Source organism: Trachurus trachurus (genome assembly GCF_905171665.1).
Source record: "Trachurus trachurus genome assembly, chromosome: 20".
NCBI lineage: Eukaryota > Metazoa > Chordata > Actinopteri > Carangiformes > Carangidae > Trachurus > Trachurus trachurus.
Window position 1 is genome coordinate 16,237,344 of NC_139911.1, and position 21,889 is coordinate 16,259,232.

At 43.4% G+C, this 21,889-nt stretch overlaps 1 protein-coding gene across 1 annotated transcript in view; it reads left to right on the top strand.

The window, feature by feature from the left end:
• Positions 1-213: 213 nt before the first annotated feature.
• The window catches only part of LOC311003643 (disco-interacting protein 2 homolog C-like), a gene marked incomplete at both ends in the record, with an annotated part of 65,319 nt that continues 43,643 nt past the window's right edge, over positions 214-21,889 (top strand). The window contains 4 exons of the mRNA XM_083995434.1: positions 214-292; positions 16,875-16,946; positions 17,668-17,772; positions 20,322-20,447. Coding sequence (XP_083851560.1) covers positions 214-292; positions 16,875-16,946; positions 17,668-17,772; positions 20,322-20,447 — 382 coding nt within the window. The remainder of the gene's footprint in view (positions 293-16,874; positions 16,947-17,667; positions 17,773-20,321; positions 20,448-21,889) is intronic.

A 21,889-nucleotide genomic window follows, 5' to 3' on the forward strand; every position in this document is an offset into this window, starting at 1 on the left:
CCCGCATTTATCCTCTTTGTTCTCCCTCGACGCCTCGCAGTCTTTACGCGCCTCCGCCGAGGAGGGGCCGCCGAGGAGAAGCTCTCCCTTACCGAGCGGCGGCGGAGGAGGAGGAGGAGGAGGCAGGAGGAGCAGCAGCAGCAGCAGCAGCGGCAGCGGCGGCGGAGGAGGAGGCAGTTGAACCGGGGAGGTGTTTTCTAAGGTACAAGCCGAATGGCGGACCGTGAGGCGTCGCCGATACCGTTGGAGATCCGAGCCCGGCTGGCGGAGCTGGAGCTGGAGCTGTCAGAGGGTGAGTACACCTCCTCCTCCTCTTCCTCTTTTCCCCTCGTTATCCCGTTATCTCACCACCACCACCATCATCATCATCACCACCATCCACACCGGGAGCCTTCCTACCTACTAACGGAATCTAACCGTTCATTCCTGCGGCCCCCTCCTCCTCCTCCTCCTCCTCCTCCCTCCTCTCCTCTCGTCCCCTCCTGCTCCTCCCATCCAGATGTTTGTCAGGCAGGGACCGGCCCGTGCTGCTCCGTGTAGCCGGGAGAGGATGCGTGCAGAGCGGGAACGGGACTGCGGGTTCGGCCGCTGCTCTTTGTCTCGGCTGCGCCGCGGTGCTGTTTATAACCAGATAAAAACGGCCAACCGGGCCCCGTCCGCCGGTGCTGGGGCTGAAAAACAGCCGGTTGTTTGACCTTGAGATGTTGACACAATCATACCTGTGTGTGCGTGTGTGTGTGCGTGAATGTGTGCGTGTGGTGTGATCGGGTTTAATAATAGCATCGCGATGCAACGCTGCGTGACAGAGCAGCACAGAGGGGCAGTTGGGCTTTTGATGCCCGCGATCTCAGCCTCCTGCCTCTGTGTTTTCAGGCCTGCCGAGCAGCTGAGGATGGGGAGGATGCTTGGGAATATTTTCCTCCTCCTCCTTCTCCTCTTCCTTCCTCTTCTCTCTTTTTACACACAGATGCAGCAAACACTCACCCTCTCTCTCTCTATCTCTCTCTATGGGCCATTGAATCTCAATCACAGCAATCCACCCTGCTGTTACTTCAATACATCTCAAACAGGAACAGGGCATATTTCTGCCTTATATAATGGGGATGGCATATTTTATTCATACAGGCCTTGGAAGGCCTACATTGTGAGGGAGGAAGCCTAGATTCATGTTGGATGCGAGCCACCTTGTTGCCTCAAATGTCCATTTGTTGTGGATAACGTGGTAGATACACACACACACATTTGCGTGGTTGCAAGTGTGTGACAGCAGACTTGGGTTAATTACGTTGCTTTGCAGTAAAAACCAGATTGAGTGCAGTTGAAGGTTTTTTTTTTCTTCCCTTTGTTGTTTTTTACTCTGTCACTTTGTCGGAGCTGCAGTGAAACTTGTAACCTGCAGCTGAAAATGCTGTCACAGGCTCCTCAGGGTGATGCAGAATAGATGCCGTGAATTCTGGGGCACTTGCAGAATAATTCAGCATTAAAAAAAGAAAAAAAGAAAGAAGGAAAAAAGGCTTCAGTTGTATTTATCGCTTCAGACCAATCAGGGAATCTGCAGCTTTTAAAACCCCTAAAACATCAGTCCTGCTCTTTGAAATCTCCGAAAGCAGTCGACACATCAAACTGTCCCGTTCCCCTCTGATCAGCCTCATCATTCATAAAAGCCTTTATTTTCTCCCACTGCAGTGACACACACACACACACACACACACACACACACACACACACACACTGAGGTAAAAGTGTGGCAGCTGCAGGCCCATTGGAGCTCCTGTTCCAGCCGAGGGTGTTTATCAGAGCAGAACCTGCTGCTGGCAGATGTTATTAACGATGGAAACGGCGAGAGGAAGTTGAAACGCCATGGACGGCGTGAAACACTTCAAACACTCAGTGTGTGTGTGTGTGTGTGTGTTTGTGTGTGTGTACTCAGAGGACTGACAGGGCTGTTGGTGGATCATAGCAGGATGAAGATTGACAGGCCTCCTGGTCGTGTGATGGATGTGTGTGTGTGTGTGTGTGTGTTGTTGTGTGTCTGTCACTGGTGCTCATCGAGACGGAGGGTGAGAAAGTGTCTGCTGTTGATTTTGCGTAGCAATCATTTAGAGAGAGTACGGCTTTGGGCCCGTGTGTGTGTGTGTGTGGTCATTACAAAATAAGAGCGTGGTGTGCTGCAGAGCGTGGTGAGTAAATGGATGGCATCTTTTCAAAGAGGCTTAAAAATCAGAAAGGAGGGGAAACACGCTGTAAATTAATCTTCATGTTTCATTTTTAATCCAAAAATGCTAAAAAAAAAAATCTTCCAAAATGTGAATATTTGTCAGTTTTCTTTTCTTTTTTTTTGGATTTGAGGACTTAACCTTGGAAAACAGATCTGCAGATTCATTACATTGCAGTCACATCCTCATATTTCATCACTTCAAGCTTACGCACTTTTGCCGACGAGATGCCCAGTTGAGATTGAGACATTTAAAGCGTCTGACTCTGAACATTTAAATCCAGAGAATCCAGAATGTCAGGAACAGCTTTTAAAGGAGAGATGCAGTAAATTGTCACATCCGAGACGCTTAAAACAGAGAATGTTGTTCATGAATCATCACATTGCTGCATTCCTGATTTTTTTTTTTTTTTAATTTTTTTTTTTTTTTTTTTACATGAATGATGACTTGAAAACATGCAAAATGAAGAACGCAGGTGTTGGCCTTCATTTCAAGGAAATCCAGATGCTCAGACACAGATGTGAGACAGAAAGTGTCTGAGAAAACATCTCACATAGAAGCTGAAATCAGAGAATGTTTGTGTCTTTTTACTTGACATAAGATGGATTAATCCCCAGTTAAGTAACTAATCACTTGATTAAATACATATCAAGTCTTTTGCTCGAAGAAGAGGAGACTCTCTTCTAGAAAACTGCTGCTGGTGAAGAAGTTTCCATGAAAACATCTGCTCCCAGATTACTGAGTAAATCACCGTTGGTAAAAAGCCACGTAATGAACCTCAGGCAACAGCTTTCTGTCACATTTGACGGCTGGTGCTGGTGGATGGAACTTCTTCGTCTTGGAGGAGACGATCCAGAGCTCCACCTGTTTATTAGATAAACCCACCAATCGGCTGAGCTCTCTCAAGATAAGCCCCCGCCCCCCCTGCTCCCTCTCTCAGTGTCGACCAAATCTCATCATCTCTGCCATATTGCTGTGACCTCCAGGCATTAAGGCGCTGGTATTGAGCGTTTTGGAGCATTTAGCCGGTGTTTGATGCAGCGTGACTTGCAGATGGACGGAGAGAGCTGTGGATGGACTTGTTGGATGTCAGCAGCTGTAAACATCGCTGGTTCAGGAGCCACAAACTCCAGTACTGAGAGATCCAGCAGACACCAAAATAGGGCCCAACCCGTATGGATATTTTGGGCCCAATGCCGAAGTTAGGGAATGAAAAATTCCGATAACTGTTTTGGCCGATTAATTTTTCACAAACCAAGAGCTCCCTTAAAGAGGAACTATGCAGACATTTTAGCTTCACTATGCTACATTTTTACCTTAATTAAACTGCTTTGGAGTAGTTGTGATGGTTAAATCAATGACTTGTAACTTGTTCCAGGGAGAATGGAGGCTCTCGGCCTTCCACTAGCGTCTCTTGACTGAAAACCAACCTTGTAAGATCAGAGCCTCCGACCCGGTGTCCCAGCTCTCGTCTCTGCGACGCAAACGTGTCCTGTAATCTCTTGTTTATGACAGAAAAGACTACACAAATATACACATCGTAACAACGTATGATATATAACGTTATCCACCGCTCCATGGATTGCTTTCTCGCCGGCTTCGTTGTTAACAAATGCACATGGCCGAAAGGAGGGTTAGCAAAACAGAGGAAAAGTGACCAGTATAGTCCCCTTTTTTTATGTTACAAGGATTTAAATTGAAGGCAGTACATCAAATACTTATTGTCAAAAATTGTTGTGTGGGGCGAGCAGTATATAAACAGTAACATCATAAGCCCCTTTAACATTTAGCTTAAAAGAAATCAAAGGTGAACTATACAAGTCCGGTGGCTTTTTCGCCGTTTCGGTGCTTTTCGTCTCCATGGAGCTCCCCTGTGCATTTGTTTTCAACAAAGCCAGCGAGAAGGCAATCCATGGAGCGATGTCGGTAACGTTAACAAAAGATTGCGGATTTCCGGGCGTGTTTGTTGTGTCGTAGTGCCGTGTAGCAGTCCATGCGAGACGAGAGCTGGGACACGGGGTCAGAGGCGCTGATCTTACAAGGTTAAAAGAGACGCTAGGAGGAAGGCAGAGAACCTCCATTCTCCATGGACGATCAAGTCATTTAACCATCACAATTACTCCAAAGCTGTTTAATTAAGGTACAAATCTTGCGTAGCTCCTCTTCTACACCGAATTATCCTTTATAGTCTCATACGCTGAAGCGGTGCCCGGTGTTTGTGTGTTTAATGTCCTCTGGAGATGTTGTTGCAGGTTGTTTTTTGCTGGAACAGGCTTTGTGTGGTGCTGCGGGACGAGCCCAAGGTGTTTAAATGTGGAACTGTGTGACCGGGAGGAACAAAGAGACACTGGTAGAAGATGAGGGAATGTCCACGCATGCATATTTTATCAACAAAGTGCTGCTCAGGTGTGAATCTGTCGGCACATCTTCTCCTCTCGTAAATATTTCATGTCACCATATCAAAGCTTTTTGAGCCAGCCGAGGGGGGGCGTGGTCGTCTCCAAATTCTTGCAGATTTCTATATTTCCTGTCATAAGAGCAGCTCTGCTTTCTGAATGTGTACATATGGGCATGTGTGGCCTGGAGCAGTGCATTTCAGGTCAGTGTGGCCACGTTTCTCTCCATCTGCAATGCTTCACACTGCAGAAACTGCCACCAATTAACAGGGATTTTCATTAATTATCTATGAGTAATCACTTGATCTTGATCAAACCTAATGAGTGAAACCTTGAAGCTGCTGAGGAGCGACGCTCCGCACATGAATCTCCAGTTATCCTTTATCAGTGATATTATCTCAGGCCTGCAGAGCTCTGATAGCACTGAGGGTTGACTGTATACTGCCTAATGTTAGTATGGAGTATTCATTCAGTATGGATCCACTGGCTGCTGCTGCTTAGACATCAGTCCTGATTATGAATCTACTGAGGCCAGTTTTAATCTGGAAAACAAATCTTAAAGAGTTAATTGCTAAATTGATTAGTCAATCAGCAGAAAATGAATTGACAACAGTTCTCTGTGTTTATTGTTTTCGTCATTCATCAGTCACATTCTCTGGTTCCAGCTGTGAGGACCTGCTGCTTCCTGTTTTATATCTCTGTGACTTAAACAATCAGACAGCATTTGAAGAAGAGCTACACTACAAGATAAAAGTTCAGGGCTCCAGACTAACTTTTTTTTGTTTTTTACTACAGAGGACCCTAACTTCAAATTTTAGGAGCACAAGAAGAAAACGTAGGGAAGTAAATCGACTTGCGAATAGGAAAATATTCACATTTTCTTTTCATTCATGATCCTCACACACATTGGCCTGCATGCCACCTGTAATGACAGATTCCAGAAACAGTGTTTCCATCAGACAAAGTGTCCATGAGAGATAAATCAACACATTTGTAGAATCTGTTTCATGACTTCAAGATCTTTCCAGTATATTTAAGCTTCAAAAGTGAAACTATTCTATTTAGATGTACCTGTATTTAAACCGGTGGATGTCATCATCAGACTCAACACTCAACTGGACTCCAAATAGACATTGAAATGTTCCTAGATGGGCTCACTGATGATGAAAATAAAATATTACCAGTAGTTGCAGAGCTACTGGAAAATATCTGGTGAGTCCAGCCTGCTGGAGGTTGGAGCCGTCTCTTTGAGGAGTGGTTTAGATGATGGAGTAACATGATGATGAACGAACGCCATAAACCTCATAAACCTCCGCTCATTAAAGGAGGTTTTAGAAACTATAAATTCAACCTTGATGCTGCTGCTTTACGGCGCTGGTTGTGATCTGGTCAGAAGGTAACGCTGACACAGGGGACTGCAGATCTGCAAGGATCAGAACAAGAACCTTGATAGTCTCCTCATATCTGAAGATTTAATGCTTTAGTTGCTCATACAGTTCAGTTTTAGTTTGAACAGTTTCCTGACCAGATGATGAATCAGGAAGTCACTTGGCAGATAAATGAAAATGAGAATAATCTTTTGTCTTGCAGCCAGCGTTGTCATTCCCCAGTGTTCTGCCCTCTGTGAGAGATGTTGGTCAGAACCAGACAAGTAGGTTTGATTCCCGCCCAATGATCAGTAATTGTGCTAAATCTGACTGAATGCAGCTACTGAACAAATGCCGCGCGGCTTCCGGTTTTCAAATCGGAAGCGGACCGGTGACAGCTGAGCAAGTGGCACGGCGTCGGCGTGTTCCGAAAACACAGCAGCTGTCAGTCATTTGTCACCGCAGCCTGTTTGAGATGACGTCTCGTCTCCGGCCGACGCCTGTTGAGCTCCATCAGACCACAATGAGCGGAACCGGGCCGTGGGCCGTGGGCCGGGCCCGTGGGCGTCCTGCTGCATCAGGCCGCTCGCACAGGAGGAAACATGAAGAAGAAAAGGCTGAGGGACTGGAAATCAGTAGTTAATGATGAAGAAATCCTTGACATGCTGTAGTTTTAATGACCACAGAACACAGATTTATCTCAGCTCATCCACAGGGACACGTTTTATATCTGCTAACATATGAAAGCACCAGTTTCATTTTGACTTACAGCGCAGAACAAAGATGAAACGAGGCGGCAGGAGGCAACTGGATGACGACTGCTGGTTGTTTTTTTAAGGAACAACTCTCCAGAGACATCGCAAACAAGCTTTCACCAAACATGCTAATTAGTCCAGTTGACAATCGGACATTTTTAGTTCTTCTTGCCTTAAAGATGTCACCAAATATTTATTACAAGACCAAAGAATCCAATATTCTTTCCTCAACTTACAAAACTAACTCCAATTTAGATCTTTTTGAAATCTTTAGATAAACTGCAGGATATTGTGTGTTTTTCTGCTTCTTAAGATGAGTAAAGCTGTAAGATTCGATTATCCCTGACCTTTTAGAGTCCTAGGACATGAAGGAGAAGTGTTTGGCTGCACAGACTGCAGCAGGAAAACAGGAATTGCAGCATCACTCAATGTTCTCCTCCACTGCAGCTCCTCCACCCTTCACAGCCCCAATAATCAATACAAACAGTAAAGTCGGATTGTCACAGGGCGCAGGGGTCAGAGAGCCAATTAGAGTAGAGATCCAACAGGAAAAGCTCCGTGCCATAAAGAGCTTTAAAAGCTAACGAGGCTATTTTATATCCTTTATAAGACTACAGGCTGTTCACAGGCATTGTTAGGAACCTGCTGAGGGAAAGTCTGACCTTTGTCCTTCCTGGTTCAAACTCATGCTGCGTTGGAGACAACTTGGATCTTTCCGACCTGCTACTTGAAAAAGTGCAATTGAACCACACTGTCAATGGTAACACATCAGTTAAAATGCATTCAAAATATGCACTCAAAATATGCATTCAGAATATCATCCAAAATACATTGAAACGTTCTTTTTTTTTTTTTTAAAGAAACGTTTTTAATGCCTTTGAATGCAGAGTTTATCCTGGTCAGCCATGTTTTAGTTATTCTGGCATGGTGCGTCTCAAACGCTTTGAAGTCGGAACTCTTGAGTTTTCCACTGGGAGATTCCGAGTCGCGAGATGTCTCGAACACAACATTTAGTCCTGATGATGCAGTAGGAAAAAAATCAATTTTAAAGTCCAAGAGCTAATGGGGAAACTCAAAAATTAATTTAATTAACATCAAATACACAAATACCATACATACACCATTGTGAAGCTTGATACAGAATGTGTAGTTTTTTTTTTGCTGTGTGTTGTACTCACAGTCTCACAGTCCTGACGGTGACGACACTGAGAACAAACAAAGTGAAGATGTCAGTGTCAAGCTCAGGATTCTCCTCCTCCTTGTGTGTGTGTTTGTGTTTAACCTTTTAATTAGATAGTGAGGAGTGGGAGAGACGCTGAGCTGAGGTGTCACTCGTGCTGCAGCAGTGAATGGATCAGACGTGGGGCTGAACACTGGCTCTAATTCTGGTAATTGATAAACTGTGAGTGTCACTTAAAGAGAGAAAACACCACGTTCACTTTGTTCAGACTCACAGCAGCAGACTGCTGCTGGTGGGACTGCAACAGGATTATTCTAATATTGATTCATTACTGAATGTTATTATTATTATTTATCAGTGTTTTTCAGGCTTTTATTTTGACAGGACAGCTGGAGAGACAGAAAATGGGGAGAGCTATACATATTTAAATATATAGCTATATAGCTAGCTGTATACAGTATCGCTGTACTGTTTATATATAGCTTTATAGTTAGCTGTATATCGCTATATATATGTACAGTATATATATATATAATACATAGCGATATATCCTACATATATTGCTATATGTTGCTATATACTGTATATATATAGCTATATATAAAGCTGTGTGTGTGTGCGTATATATATTCTACTAATTAACAATAATGATATATTGGCAAATTATCGGAGCATCAAACTGACAAAAATATTAAAATACAGAGAATGTAAGAGGAAAGGAAGAAACAGAACTGTTGAGTATTTATTGACCAAATTTGTCATTCATATATTTTCTCAACTCACCTCCAGTAGTTGCTCTAACAGGCGATCACACCTGGAGGTCCTTCAGTATTACGTAGAGCTGACGTGCTGCAGTGATTTGGTCATAACTCAGTTGATGACCAGACCAGCAGTCAGCAGCTCCCACAGCCCAGGACGCTGTACTCTACTTTCACTGGTGGCATCTTAACCCACTGAACCACCAGGACGCCCCGCATCTCTGCTCTCTGTGCCGCTGTGGACGTGACACTTGGCTGCAACTGCAACTGCAACTGTGTGTGTTTGTGTGTGTGTGTGTGGCCCCTGGCTCTGTTGAGGACACATGCGTCGCAGAGCCAGTGGACGCTCTGCGGTCCACACGGGTCCCTGCATGTGAATGTGACAGCCCAAGGTCCCAACGCATGACGCAGCCTTCAGTCCTCTGTCGCTGCGTGTGTGTGTGTGTGAGCAGCACGTCTGCTGGAGGTAGATTTGGTTACCATGGTGGCTTTGTGGGTGGACTGGCTGTTTAGGATGATGTGATAAGAAGAAGAGACAGACAGATAGATAGATAGATAGATAGATAGATAGATAGATAGATAGATAGATAGATAGATAGATAGATAGATAGATAGATAGATAGATAGATAGATAGATAGATAGATAGATAGATAGATAGATAGATAGATAGATGGATGGATGGATGGATGGATGGATGGATGGAGAGATGATAGATGGATGGATGGATGGAGAGATGATAGATGGATGGATAGATAGATGGATAGATAGATAGATAGATAGATAGATAGATAGATAGATAGATAGATAGATAGATAGATGGATGGATGGATGGATGGATGGATGGATGGATGGATGGATAGAGAGAGATGGATGGATAGATAGATAGATAAATGGATGGATAGATGGATGGATAGAGAGAGATGGATGGATAGATAGATAGATAGATAGATAGATAGATAGATAGATAGATAGATAGATAACAGAGTGAGTTACCAGTGTTCAGCAGACAGTAAAAGGACAGATTGGGGGTTTGAATGAGAGGTGCAGGTCATTCTGGGAAATGTAGGAAATGACTAACCAGTCACCAAATGGTGTGATCGTCTCTCTGAAGCTGCAGAGCGCAGATCTGTAAAACACAAACTGAGCACAAGTTTGAATGTTCCACAGATTGACATCAGGGAGCAGAGCCTCCTCAGCGTTAGGATGTTAGATGGCCGTGTCCTGTAGAGGAAACACATGATGAGTGGTGTGTTTGTCGCTGCAGTGACATCACAGGTTTGCAGTGAAGCTGCCAGAACGACTTTACAGAGAGTTTTGTTTCCTCGGCGGCGCTGAGAGCTCAGACCGCTCAGCGGGCGGAAAAACTCCAATCTGCAGTCAGGGCCGCTATCGATCCTCTCTCAGCTGTTTGCCGTTAAAACAGCCCGGTGTCAGGCAGCGGAGGGGAGAGGGAGCAGGGAGCAGGGAGCAGGGAGCAGGGAGAGCCGGGGAAGTGATGAGTGATTATACACAGGCTGCTATCACACACACACACACACACACACACACACACACACACACACACACACACACACACACACACACACACACACACACACACCGACCGACGCCGCTCCGCAGACACAAACATACGCCCCGGCCCTGGCAGGTATCGTCAGCTCCCCCGTCTCATATCTGACGCTCCAAATCCAAGATGGCTGTCTCAGGCCCTTCTCCAGGAGAACCGTTGCTAGGCAACTCCCTCCCTGCTCTGCTGCGCTTCGAGTGGAAGATGGCGTCTCCCCACAGACCGTGTGTGTGTGAGAGAGAGGGAGAGAGAGAGAGAGAGAGGGGGAAGAATGTTGTTATGCTGCGGTTGATCTGAGAAAAGGCCTCACTCAGATATCACACACACACACACACACACACACACACACACACACACACACACACACACACACATGCAGTTGAGCAGCACAGATGAACAGATTGGACCCAGATGTTTTGGCCGTTCTCCATATTCAGATTGTGAAATGCAGAGTCTCTCTCTCTCTGTGTCTCACTCTGTTTTCAAAGGATGTGTGTGTGTGTGAGTGTGTGTGTGTGTGCGTGTGTGTATGTGTGTGTGTGTGTGTGTGTGTGTGTGTGTGTGTGTGTGTGTGTGTGTGTGCGCGTGTGCCAACTGCTGCATCTGTCCACAGCCGTACAGGTGGATGACACGTTTGAACACAGCTCCTGATGCTGATGCTCTAAAGACGGGAGACCACGGTCACTATAGAAACGTGCACAGAACACGTCGCTAAGTCGGCGTCGAAGGTTTTTCCACCGCAGGGAACAGGAAGCTGTGAGGCGGAAGTGGGATAGTGGGATCCCCTACCTGGGGAGGCCGAGGCCGCTCCACCCCCACACCAGTCTAAAGGTGCAGTGCGCTGGTGTCAAGCATTTTTTTTAAAACCTGCAGCTGCGAACAACAAAGTCCCTGCGACGCTGCAGCGTGTGCTGCTGGGTGGGGTGGTGGGGGGAGTGGGGGGAGACGCCACCGGCCTGTGGAAAATAAATTGGTAACAGAGCGAACCCAGAGGAGTTTGGTGATTTGTGAACTTGATCTGTCGTCCAGACTCTTCCCCAGGAATATATTAATGTTGAGGAATTTGACTAAAAAAAAAAAAAAATGTTTTCGTCTGGAGGAAGTGAGTGGTTTTTTGGAAAGTGGTCGTGGATTTACTGCTTTTCCAGTGTGGAATCTGAAAAGTGTCAATATTTGTTTGCAGTCGTAATTTGTTTCCGAAGCATAGCTGCATATGTGTCTCCAAGGCGTTTGTGTTCCCCCTTATTTTTGTGGCAGAAGCAGTGGCAGAAATAAATCAGCTGTTTTTTTGCCATCTAGGTTTAGAGGATGTTAAATATGTTTGTATATAGGGACTTTTCAGTAGCAGGTAGAGTGATGATAGTGGATATATGCTATACTATATCCTACACATCCAGCCACTGGTTCCCGCATCACCTTGATGTCACAATTAACCGCAGTCACTTTCAAAAAAACTAAAGATAATGCCAGAACCATGAGCGCAACTCGCATGGAACAAAAAAAAAAAAAAAAAAAAAAATAATAATAATAACTTTGTTTTTGTTCCATGCGAGTTGCAGAACAGAGACACGCCCAAGTGGTGACGTTTGGCAGAGGAAGACTTATTTGGTATAGATGACAATTAATGACTTTAATATTTCAATAATGGGTCATATATTAATAGATATATTGATTAATATGAGCAATTATTTAAATTAATTGACAAATTATGTGTGTATATAATTAGTAATGTAATTATAATTTAACTATTTACTAGGGCTGTCAAACGATTAATTTTTCTAATCGCGATTAATCGCATTTTTTCCATAGTTAACTCGCGATTAATCTCTATTAAAAATATTATATATGGCGCTTTGGACTTTCAACACTCCAAAGTGTTATAATCTCTAGACAAACAACTTTTAGACCAGACCTAGCAGGCCTACCTAATCATAAAACATGATGCATGAAACTCACACAGAATTGAAACGAATTGCATCCAGTGGAAATTGCCCGTTACTTTGCTACACCTCTGCCTGGCCATGTGCATTTGTTGACAACGAAGCCGTCAAAAAATCAATGGATGGAGCTGTGGATATATGTTAGACTGTGTATATTTGTGTAGCAACCAACTTGAAGGTGCCTTACCGCCACCTACTGGACTGGAGGTCCCACACTCCAGTCCTCCAGTCCAGCAGACAGAGGACAAATTCGGCCGCGATTAACAGCGATTAAAAGATTTAATCGCGTTAATTTTTTCAATTAATCGCATCGCGATTAACGCGTTAGGGTAAGTGTACCTATTAAGCCCACGTACCATATAAGCCCACTTGTGACTTCTGAGTCAAATTAAAAAAAAACTACATCACCATTTTTGCTGGTTCATGGTTCTTCCAATGAAGCAGCTTGTTACATAAATTATGCTTTTTATTCTAAGCAAATCAGATTTGTCAATCTTGAGTTATCGAAGCATATGTGTGACATGTGCCTGCTGCTCCTGAAGAAGTTGCAAAAAAACTTCAGTGATTTTGATGCCCTGAAAAAACAATATTTATTCCATATTTCTACTCCGACTTTAGCTAAGTACTCATTTGTTATCAAAATTTAAGAGATTAGTGCTTTAAATAAAACATGTGTTAGAATTTTATTATAATTAGAAATAGTTTTTCTTTTGAATTCAAAATATGCATTTTAGCATGCTAGCAAACAGCACACATGCTGTATCAATACAGCCACTGCATAGCATTGTTCATTGCCATGACATAAAGCATGATAAACATGGATAGTTTACATTTTTGTATGCAGAATATCCTATTGTATTGTTAAATTGATAATACATATGAATATTTATCTTTATTTATTTTTTAATTAACATTTTTACCAAGTGGGCTTAAAGGGGACAGTAGCAAAAAAATCACACCATTTAGGGCAGATGTAAATGAGTATAGCTAATTACTTAAATACATGATCAATTAATACTTTTCATGTTATGTTAGTGCAGCTTATATAGATTCATGTCATGTAGTTGTTTTTAAATGTCATGTGTGTAGAATAAAAATATTCAGATTTTTAACCAGTAATTCACTGATGTTCCCTTTAAGCCCACCTGCTCCCATTAAGCCCACCGGCTGTGTTTCAATGGAGAGTTTCTTCCTTTCGACTTTTGAACCATTTTCCTGCCTAAATTTGACCTCACCTAATCAATCAGCTTCATAATTCAGATAATTAAATACCCAAATTTAAATATTAGTGATATTGCATCGACCAATTCATTCATTTTATTAATTGTTTCTATTTAAGCTGTGTTTTTATGTTTAAAAAGTTATTTGTTTAGTTGTAAATACTGAAATTGATTCATTTATTATCCTTAAAATAGTATTGAACCAGGAAACTGTCTTTCTCTCAGTCATTGGGTCTTCAGAAATCTAGATAAAAACACTTTCAACTAGCTGGCTGGACCAGAAAATTTGGCCAAATGTAAATGCCAATTGTATAATGTAGGATAGAGATACAGACAAAATGACAACAGATATTGAAAGCTTAAGTACTGAAGAGTAATTTCCATTCTAATTTTTTATTTTGTTCATGAATAGTTTTTTGGCTACATTACAAAGAAGACATGTTGTAAGTTTAGCTTTTTCTGTGTTGACAACACAGCAAATAGGTCGATCATGCCTATTTGAAATGCCATTTACAGGGCCGAGGAGAGGAGTGGAGACAAAATGAAAATAGCTATTGAGAGCTAAGAGATTACATATTTTAATAGAATAAGTTTGGATTTTTAAGATTTTTAAATATATATATGTATTTATCAACAAATCATGAAGTGGGCTTATTTGGAACACCCATGGGCTTAAAGGGTACATTAAGTACCCATTAAGCCCATGCCAGATTTTTGGTATATTTTGACAAATTAAACAATAAAAACATAAAAAATTGGTATAAATGAATGATTGACACTTCAAATTAGACATTAGACTATCATTTGAACTAAAATGTTTTCACTTAAATTGGGGTGGTATATATTAAAAATGGCTGAAAAGCAGATTTGGTGGGCTTAATAGGTACACTTACCCACTCTGACAGCCCTACTATTTACACATCCATAGTGATAATCGTGATACTCGGCATACTGTGATTACTGCTCTGACAATAATCGATTCGTACCAAGAAAATCTATAATTGTGACATCCATAGAACACACACTCCAGTTTTTCTTGTTTCAGTCCCACACACACCGTCCTGCTGCACCGAGCGTGGATGAATACGCTGCTGAAAATAGTCCCCAACAAACACATTAGTGGACGATGTCCAACCATCATTGATACATGACATTGAGTTGTTTTCAAAGTGTGTGTGACCAGTCCTCACTCTTCCTCCACCTCTGGATTTGATTCGTTCGGGTTAAACAAATAAATCTCAACCAGTAATGAGTGAACTGGGGCGAGCCGGGTTAACGGCACTTAATTGGGGACAAACGGGGAGCGATTAGCTCATATTAGCCCTGCTGTGAGGACCCTGGGGTTCTGTGATTGACAGGAGGTGGCGGTGATGTTGAGAGGCAGGCTTCAGTGGTTTCCAAGGAGATGAACTCCCCTCCCCCCACCAAGGGGATTGTAATGAGCTCCTTCTTGGCTGCGTGTCCACACTGGCCGCTGTCGGTCCGTCCACTCGTCCTCAGACTTTGTGGGACCGATGTAAAACAAAAGTAACACAGATATGAGACAGAGTTCTACAAGTCTCTGTGTGGTTGGTCAAAGACTGGGTGGTCACAGGAATTATTTGTCAGGAAAACACAGAAGAAGAGCAGGAGGGTTAGCGTTCGCAACAATAGTAAGAACAGAAAGCCACATGTTCATAAACACAGGAGATGATCAACAGAGGGGTTTGTGTTGCTCCTGGTTGAACTGGATTTCCCTACTTGACTCTGTAATGATGTGAAAGTGCCTGTAAAAGCCAAACAAACATGGAGGTGTTACCACCATGTGTTTCCCAGCGTTGCTCAGAACTCACCATTCCCCTGTATTCACTCAGCTCAGATCGACTTCATTCATAAACATGGGATCTTCTCCATCCCAGATGACTGGACTTATATCTGTGGGACCTCAGCTGGGTGCGGCCAAAAGCCAATTTTTGATTGGCTAACATTGCTGTGACATCACCGGTATTCACCAGCTGGAACAACAGTGTCTGACTGACCCATAATATACAGCAAGAGACAGAGTGGTTGAAGTGTTTATACTTGTTTATACATAGATGGCCACACAGACCGTCCCTTCAATCTCCCTGTGACAACTCTGTTTGTCTTATACCACAGTGGTAACACAAACACACCTGTCACCGGAGACAGAGATTTGGTCACATTTGTTCTTCCAGGTTTTCCTTTGAGTGGACAACTCTCTCCTCTTTTACTGGTTTACTCGTTTATAGCTGTTTTTTGAAACGAGGAGGCACCAACGGTGACTGGTGGTTAGTTGTGACATCACAAAGTTACAGACGTCCTCACGGCTGGTTTTAAAGGGGACATATTATGGAAATACCACTTTTTGAAGGCTATATATATATTTGGGTGTTTGTCTTGGCTTTCAGTCTGCAAAATGTGAGAATTGACAAAAAAAATCTGTAGTTTGCAGTTTGGCTCCCTAGGTTGAAATCCATGTGGTTTTACGAGCTGTTCCCTCAGATGTTTTCGAATTTGCATAATACCACCCCTGCCTGGTGGGGCGGGGCAAGCAGTGGCTGATTTGCATTTAAAGGGACAGGCACTGAAGACTTTCTGAACAGGGCTGTTTTGAGCAGATGGAAAGAGCTGTGATGTTTGATCCTTGGGGTATTTTGACCGAAGCATGTCACAGACATGTCTTTAAGACACCTGGGAATGTTTTTAATTTATGGAAAAGGGGGCAGAATATGTCTCCTTTAATGCTCAGTTTCTGAATACAGGATGTGTGTGTTTCTCTGTGGACTGAGGCTTTGATACTTTCACAGTATTGATAGAGAACCTTCATAATCAAAGAGGACATGGACATCCACCTTTACACCTACAGTAGGACCTTTAAATAGGGTTGCCAACAAGAAGGTTCCTCCCATTGTCCACAGTGGTGTGAGTGTGAATGTGAGTAGTTGTTGGTCTCTATATGTTGGCCCTGTGATAGACTGGTGATCTGTCCAGGATGGATGAAGCCCGCTCTCACCTACTATACTGACAGCTTGGATAACCACTGCCCCCCTCCCTCCCCTCCTCCCTCCCTCCCCACCACCTCATAAGGATGTTGTCTTGCTAATGTATGGATGGGATCACGTTACATTGAAAGACTTCATGTCTTCATGTATACAGCTGGGTAACTTGATGTAAATATTATTCTTTTCTTTGTTTTTCTTCATTTCCACCTTTCGTCATCTCATTCGTACTTTTCTGTTGTTTAAGTTCAGTTTTACATTTTTTTTTAAAATCTTTAATTGACAGTCAAAACAGAGACAGTTGGGAGAGACAGAAGAGGTTGGGCGACTCAACCGGAGGCCGAACCGATCCACTCGTGTGGTGTTTACACAAACGAGGCGCCACCACCTTCCTTAAAGCAAACCTGATGACAGAATGGGCCCAGGCAGCCGCCGCCGGCTCTCTCACTCTCTATTTATCTCTGTCTGTTTGCAGGGGACATCACTCAGAAGGGTTATGAGAAGAAGAGGTCCAAGCTGATCAGGGCATATGTCCCACATGCTGGAGGTAATTTAGCAACCTCTGACCCGCCCCCTCCTCCACACACATACACACACCCACCGTCAGCTAAAGTACTCCCATATCAGCACCGGAGCATCGACCTGGGATCATGACAAATACAGTTGCGATGATACTGTACTCTCCTCTATCGATTCAGCCCTCAGCCGCCGCCATTAGTGAATGTAGGTTAAGACTCCCTAGAGCTCAGCTTGGGCCTGCTCCTCTGTATCTGTATCTGAACGCGCTGTAGTCGCTGCAGTCGCTCGCCGCCTCCACACACACACACACACACACACACACACATTAAGGTACGCCGGCCCCCGCAAGGCCTCGCTGCTGCTAAAACACACACACATCCATCATGCAATCTGGTGTATCCTTATCATTTACAGCACCACAGGGGACGCAGCTTCAGTAGCAAACGGGTCACGGGATACTGAGAGATGTTCTGTCACAGCAGCAAATGCAGATACCACCTTATTATAATTTCATTTGAGTTGTTTCGTTATCGTTTTGTTCTGTAAAGTCAGAAAAATGTCATTTTTCTGCCAAATCAAATCATCTCCATGTTTGTTTTTTCTTTTCATGCACTTGCGTATCTACTGCTTTTGTCAAACGTGGGTGTATATATGTGTGTATGTGTGTGTGTGTGTGTGTGTGTGTGTGTCTGTCTATATATATGTGTGTGCGCGCGTCTGTCCGCCTGCCTGTCTGCTTGCCTCTGTAGGTATGGAGGGGCCCATGTCTCACCGGGCCCCGCTGGGCCCTCCCTCTGCGGCCCGTTTCCACCGGCGGAGAACCTCCGGCACCAGAGACGAGCGCTACAGATCAGGTACGGATACACAGATGTCATTCAACAGCGGGAATATTCAATAAAGAGAGGAGGGCAACACAGTTAATATCAAAATAGTCACAGCATTGTTGTATTATAAACGTTGTGTTGCAACAGAGACATATACTGTAAATCATATTCTTCAGACAGAAGGGAACATGTTTGTTTGGTACAAAAGACCAACCAAAATCATCATTCTCACATTTTTTCTGGTGAGAATCATTCCAACTGAAATCACAATTATTACAGTTGAATTATTTACCAAAATTAGGGTAAATAGACTCCACCCCCCTTAAAATAAAAAAGTGGGACAAAGACAATTATTATGTGGAACAAGGCGCTGTATCACTCTGCCTATTGGTGCAGCTGATAGGTGGAGTGATACAACGCACCGTGCAGCCTGCCTGTGCGGAGGAATACTAAATGATTTGATTAGTTCCAGATAATTTGCTGTTTTTCTGACAAATTGATGCACATATACAGCCTACACTTAAACAGATGAATTATTTTGAGATGGGACTTCTTGTAGGCAGCGAAAATACTCCTAGCTGTTTATCTCTGTCCAGCACTCTGAGCTGGTTTGGCTAACTGGAGGAGAGCAGAGAGCTGTCTACTGCAGATATTATACCTCATACATCCATACTTAAAAAAAACCTCAACTATCCCTTTAAATGTTGAGAGATTGTGTAATCTATCTAAATTCTAAAGAATAAACAGATTTCAGTAATACTGGTGCTTCCATCCTCTAAATGCAAGACTGCATTGCAAATTAAGCAATAAATTAATGAATAAATATAAATATGTAGAGGTGTAGAGGTGTAACATTCTTGGCAGAGAAGACAGAAACTCTGGTTTCACTCAGCTGTAACTATCTTAACATTCTTCGTTGTAGCTGTTGCATCTACTTTACTTTGTTGTTGCCTCCATCATTAAAGATTCATTGGGTTTCCAAAAACAGTAAGTAGGGACAGATGAAGAGGGTGACAGGCTAACCTGTGCTTCACCTGTGTGCGCTGATTGACTGACACGATGACATCGCACCTCCATCATAAAACATCAGTTATAAAAACATCAATTATAAAAAACAAACAAACCTAGAGCTAATTAAAATGTGGGAAACGGGACAGGAGAAGAAGGTTCTGTGTGGGACACCTGCTCACTCCAACCAAAATGTGTTTCCTTCACATGGTGACTTCCTTGTTTTCCTCCTGGAGGATGAGCAGCAGCTGATGAAGCTGCTCGCTGCAGGAGGGTGTGTGGCCGGCTGGATGTTTGTGTCACTGAATGATTTTTTCCCACAGGTCTGATGACTTTAATGCCAGTTTACCAGTACTGACAGATCCCCAACAGCTGAGGCTGAGGAGGCTGAATGAGATTTAACATGTTTCAGTGAAAAGAAACTGAGGTGAAAGACTGAATCACCAACTAAAGACCAGCCGGCTGTTTGACAACTAGAGAGTGAATTACAAAGACAACAGAAAAGAATCACGTAGTTTGCAGCAGTGTTCAATTTTCAATCAGTCTTTATTATCCCCAAGGGGCAATTTTCTGTGCTACAAGTGGTCAACACACATACTGTACAGAACATACAGCAACACAGAAAAACACAATGATAAAAATATAACAACTAAATAAGTGCTCAGACAGTGGGACACACAGGCAGATTAAAATCCAAATTTAATCAGAAAATGTCACCTCTAATGACAAATGTTTATTATATTCTCAGTGCTGCTTGTAAGAAGCCATTTCGATGAAGTGGTTAAAACTAGAAAAACCTATGGTGGATGAGTGGAATGACTTCATTTATGACATTTCTAAGATTTAAAGAATTACCTTTGCCATGAGACTACAACATGATGAGTTTTTGAAAAGATGGGAAAGATTGATTATGTATGTCACACTGGTATGACCATCTTTTATGTATCTAATGCTAAGTTTAATTTAACCTTTTTAACCCTTTTGTAAAGGTTTTTTAGTTTCATAAAGGTGCAGCCCGGCATTTTTGTTGTAGGGAGTTTAGTTCTTATTTTGTATTTTATAGATTGCATCTCTTATATTATAGCGGAAGGACCAGTCATTCATCTCTGTACTATTTATGGAATCCAAAATATACTGCTGTTTGGTTCAATTGTAATTTACAGATGAATGGATGAGAATGGTGAATTGTTGTTAATTAACACGTGAACCATGAAAAATGATAATGAAAAGAGATTAAAAATTAAAAATTTCAAAAAGGGGGAAAGTGGATTTCACTCTCTGTTGATGTGAGCTGAGTGTCCACTGGGACTAGTCACTACTAGTCACTGTCATTTACTCCTAACTGGACTGATATTTAGCTGCTGTTGTTCATTACCACTTATCTGCAGCATGTTGCACTTGATAAACTGATATCGAGCTGCTTCACAGTGATCACAGGAGACTTCAAATCCAATCAGATCCAAACAGAAACACACAAATTCAGTAAATCAGTGACCTCAGCCAGGAAAATCTCCTCCTCTACTGTACCTCCTCTCCCTCCCTCACTCCCCCTCTCTCTCTCTGTCCGTCAGACGTCCACACCGAGGCCGTGCAGGCCGTGCTGGCTCGACACGTGGAGAGGAAGGTGGCCGTGCCCATGCCGTCCAAAAGACGCTCTCTGGTGGTGCAGACCTCCATGGATGCTTACACGCCTCCAGGTGACGACACACGCACAAAAACACTCAAAAACAAAACATACACACACTACGTCAACTGTTCACCAGGCTCTGCAGCGGATCACGTGACCTGCTGGGTGTCGCTGCAGCGATGCAGCAGGATCATGAAGTCAGAGAGAAAATGAGAGAATCCACAGTCTCTGTATTTTCCCTTTGACATTGAAATAATTGTACGATTTAAAAAAAAAAAAAAAAAAAAAAAAGCTTGGAAAGAGAAAAACACACACAGCGCGCTCGCACTGTGGTTATCTCTGCTGAACTGGGTTGTACTAAGCCTAAAATTTGACCCTGGAGAGGCCGCCCTGTGCCCAGACGGGATTATGTTGTAACGACATGTCTCTGCTCCTCAGACATTTCGGTTTCCGACAGAGAAACTCAACTCTTTTCAGCGAAAAGTAAAAACTGCCAATGCGCACATTTTCTGAGGCGTGAGGCGACAGATTTACAGTAAAAACAAACCACAGACAGCTGATGTGCTGCGGCTGAAAAACACCCCGAGTGTTCCTCAAAAGTTTTTCCCGCTGCACTCGGTGACCACCAGAACTTGGCCGACGGGGGGTCGACCTTTACCTCAGATATGAGCTCATTAGATGGAACGTAATCGGAGCTGATACCATCGTTTAGATGTTGATGGAATTTTAATGAAGGGAATGTAATAACTTTTGTTCGACGCTAATTTGCGTTTTAACCTCGGAGGGGATCCTTAAGTGAACCTGACGTCTCCTCCGAAGGCTGATGAATCTGCCCGTTGTGTTAGTTAACCTTAACATTTGTGCTCACCTTGATGTTTACCGCCTCCCTCCCTCTCTGCCTTCACACCATTAGCTCTTATTTAAAGGAGCATTTCCCGTCCCTGTGCTTCTTCTCCCTCGTGCAGCCTGAGGCCACTTTGGGCTAAATTGGTTCTTGTGGCTGTTCCACGTTAGCTGACTAATTATTGACATTTTGGGGTCTGTGAGAGGCCGCTGCCGCTGCCACTTAAAGGTCACGAGGAGCGGTGAATCCTGGTCCGCTGCCGTGCTTTTGAAGCCCCGTCTGACGGAGCCGAGGCGGTTAAAGGAGAAGCCTCGGGTTCAGACGGTGTTTGTTATTACCAGGCTCAGATGTGGAGCCACAGTCACAGTGGGCTCAGGGATTTTTTTGATTGAATGGGACGTTGAAGCTCTGTGGGGATTATAAAGGGAGGTTTAACTATGATAATGTAGTGTTATTGTTCTCTTTATGTAATAGTGTTTACTGACCCGAGCTAGCGCAGCATTTACCGTCACCACGTGGCCAAAAGAGTGTGGACACGCCAGCATGACATCTGTAAATACAAACAAGCCACATGAGCATCAGTCGGGTCCAGTGTTGGTAGATGAGGTCTGGATCAGAGTCGCTGCTCCGGTGCCAGTTCTGGTGTCGGGTGTGGTGACGCCCAGCGC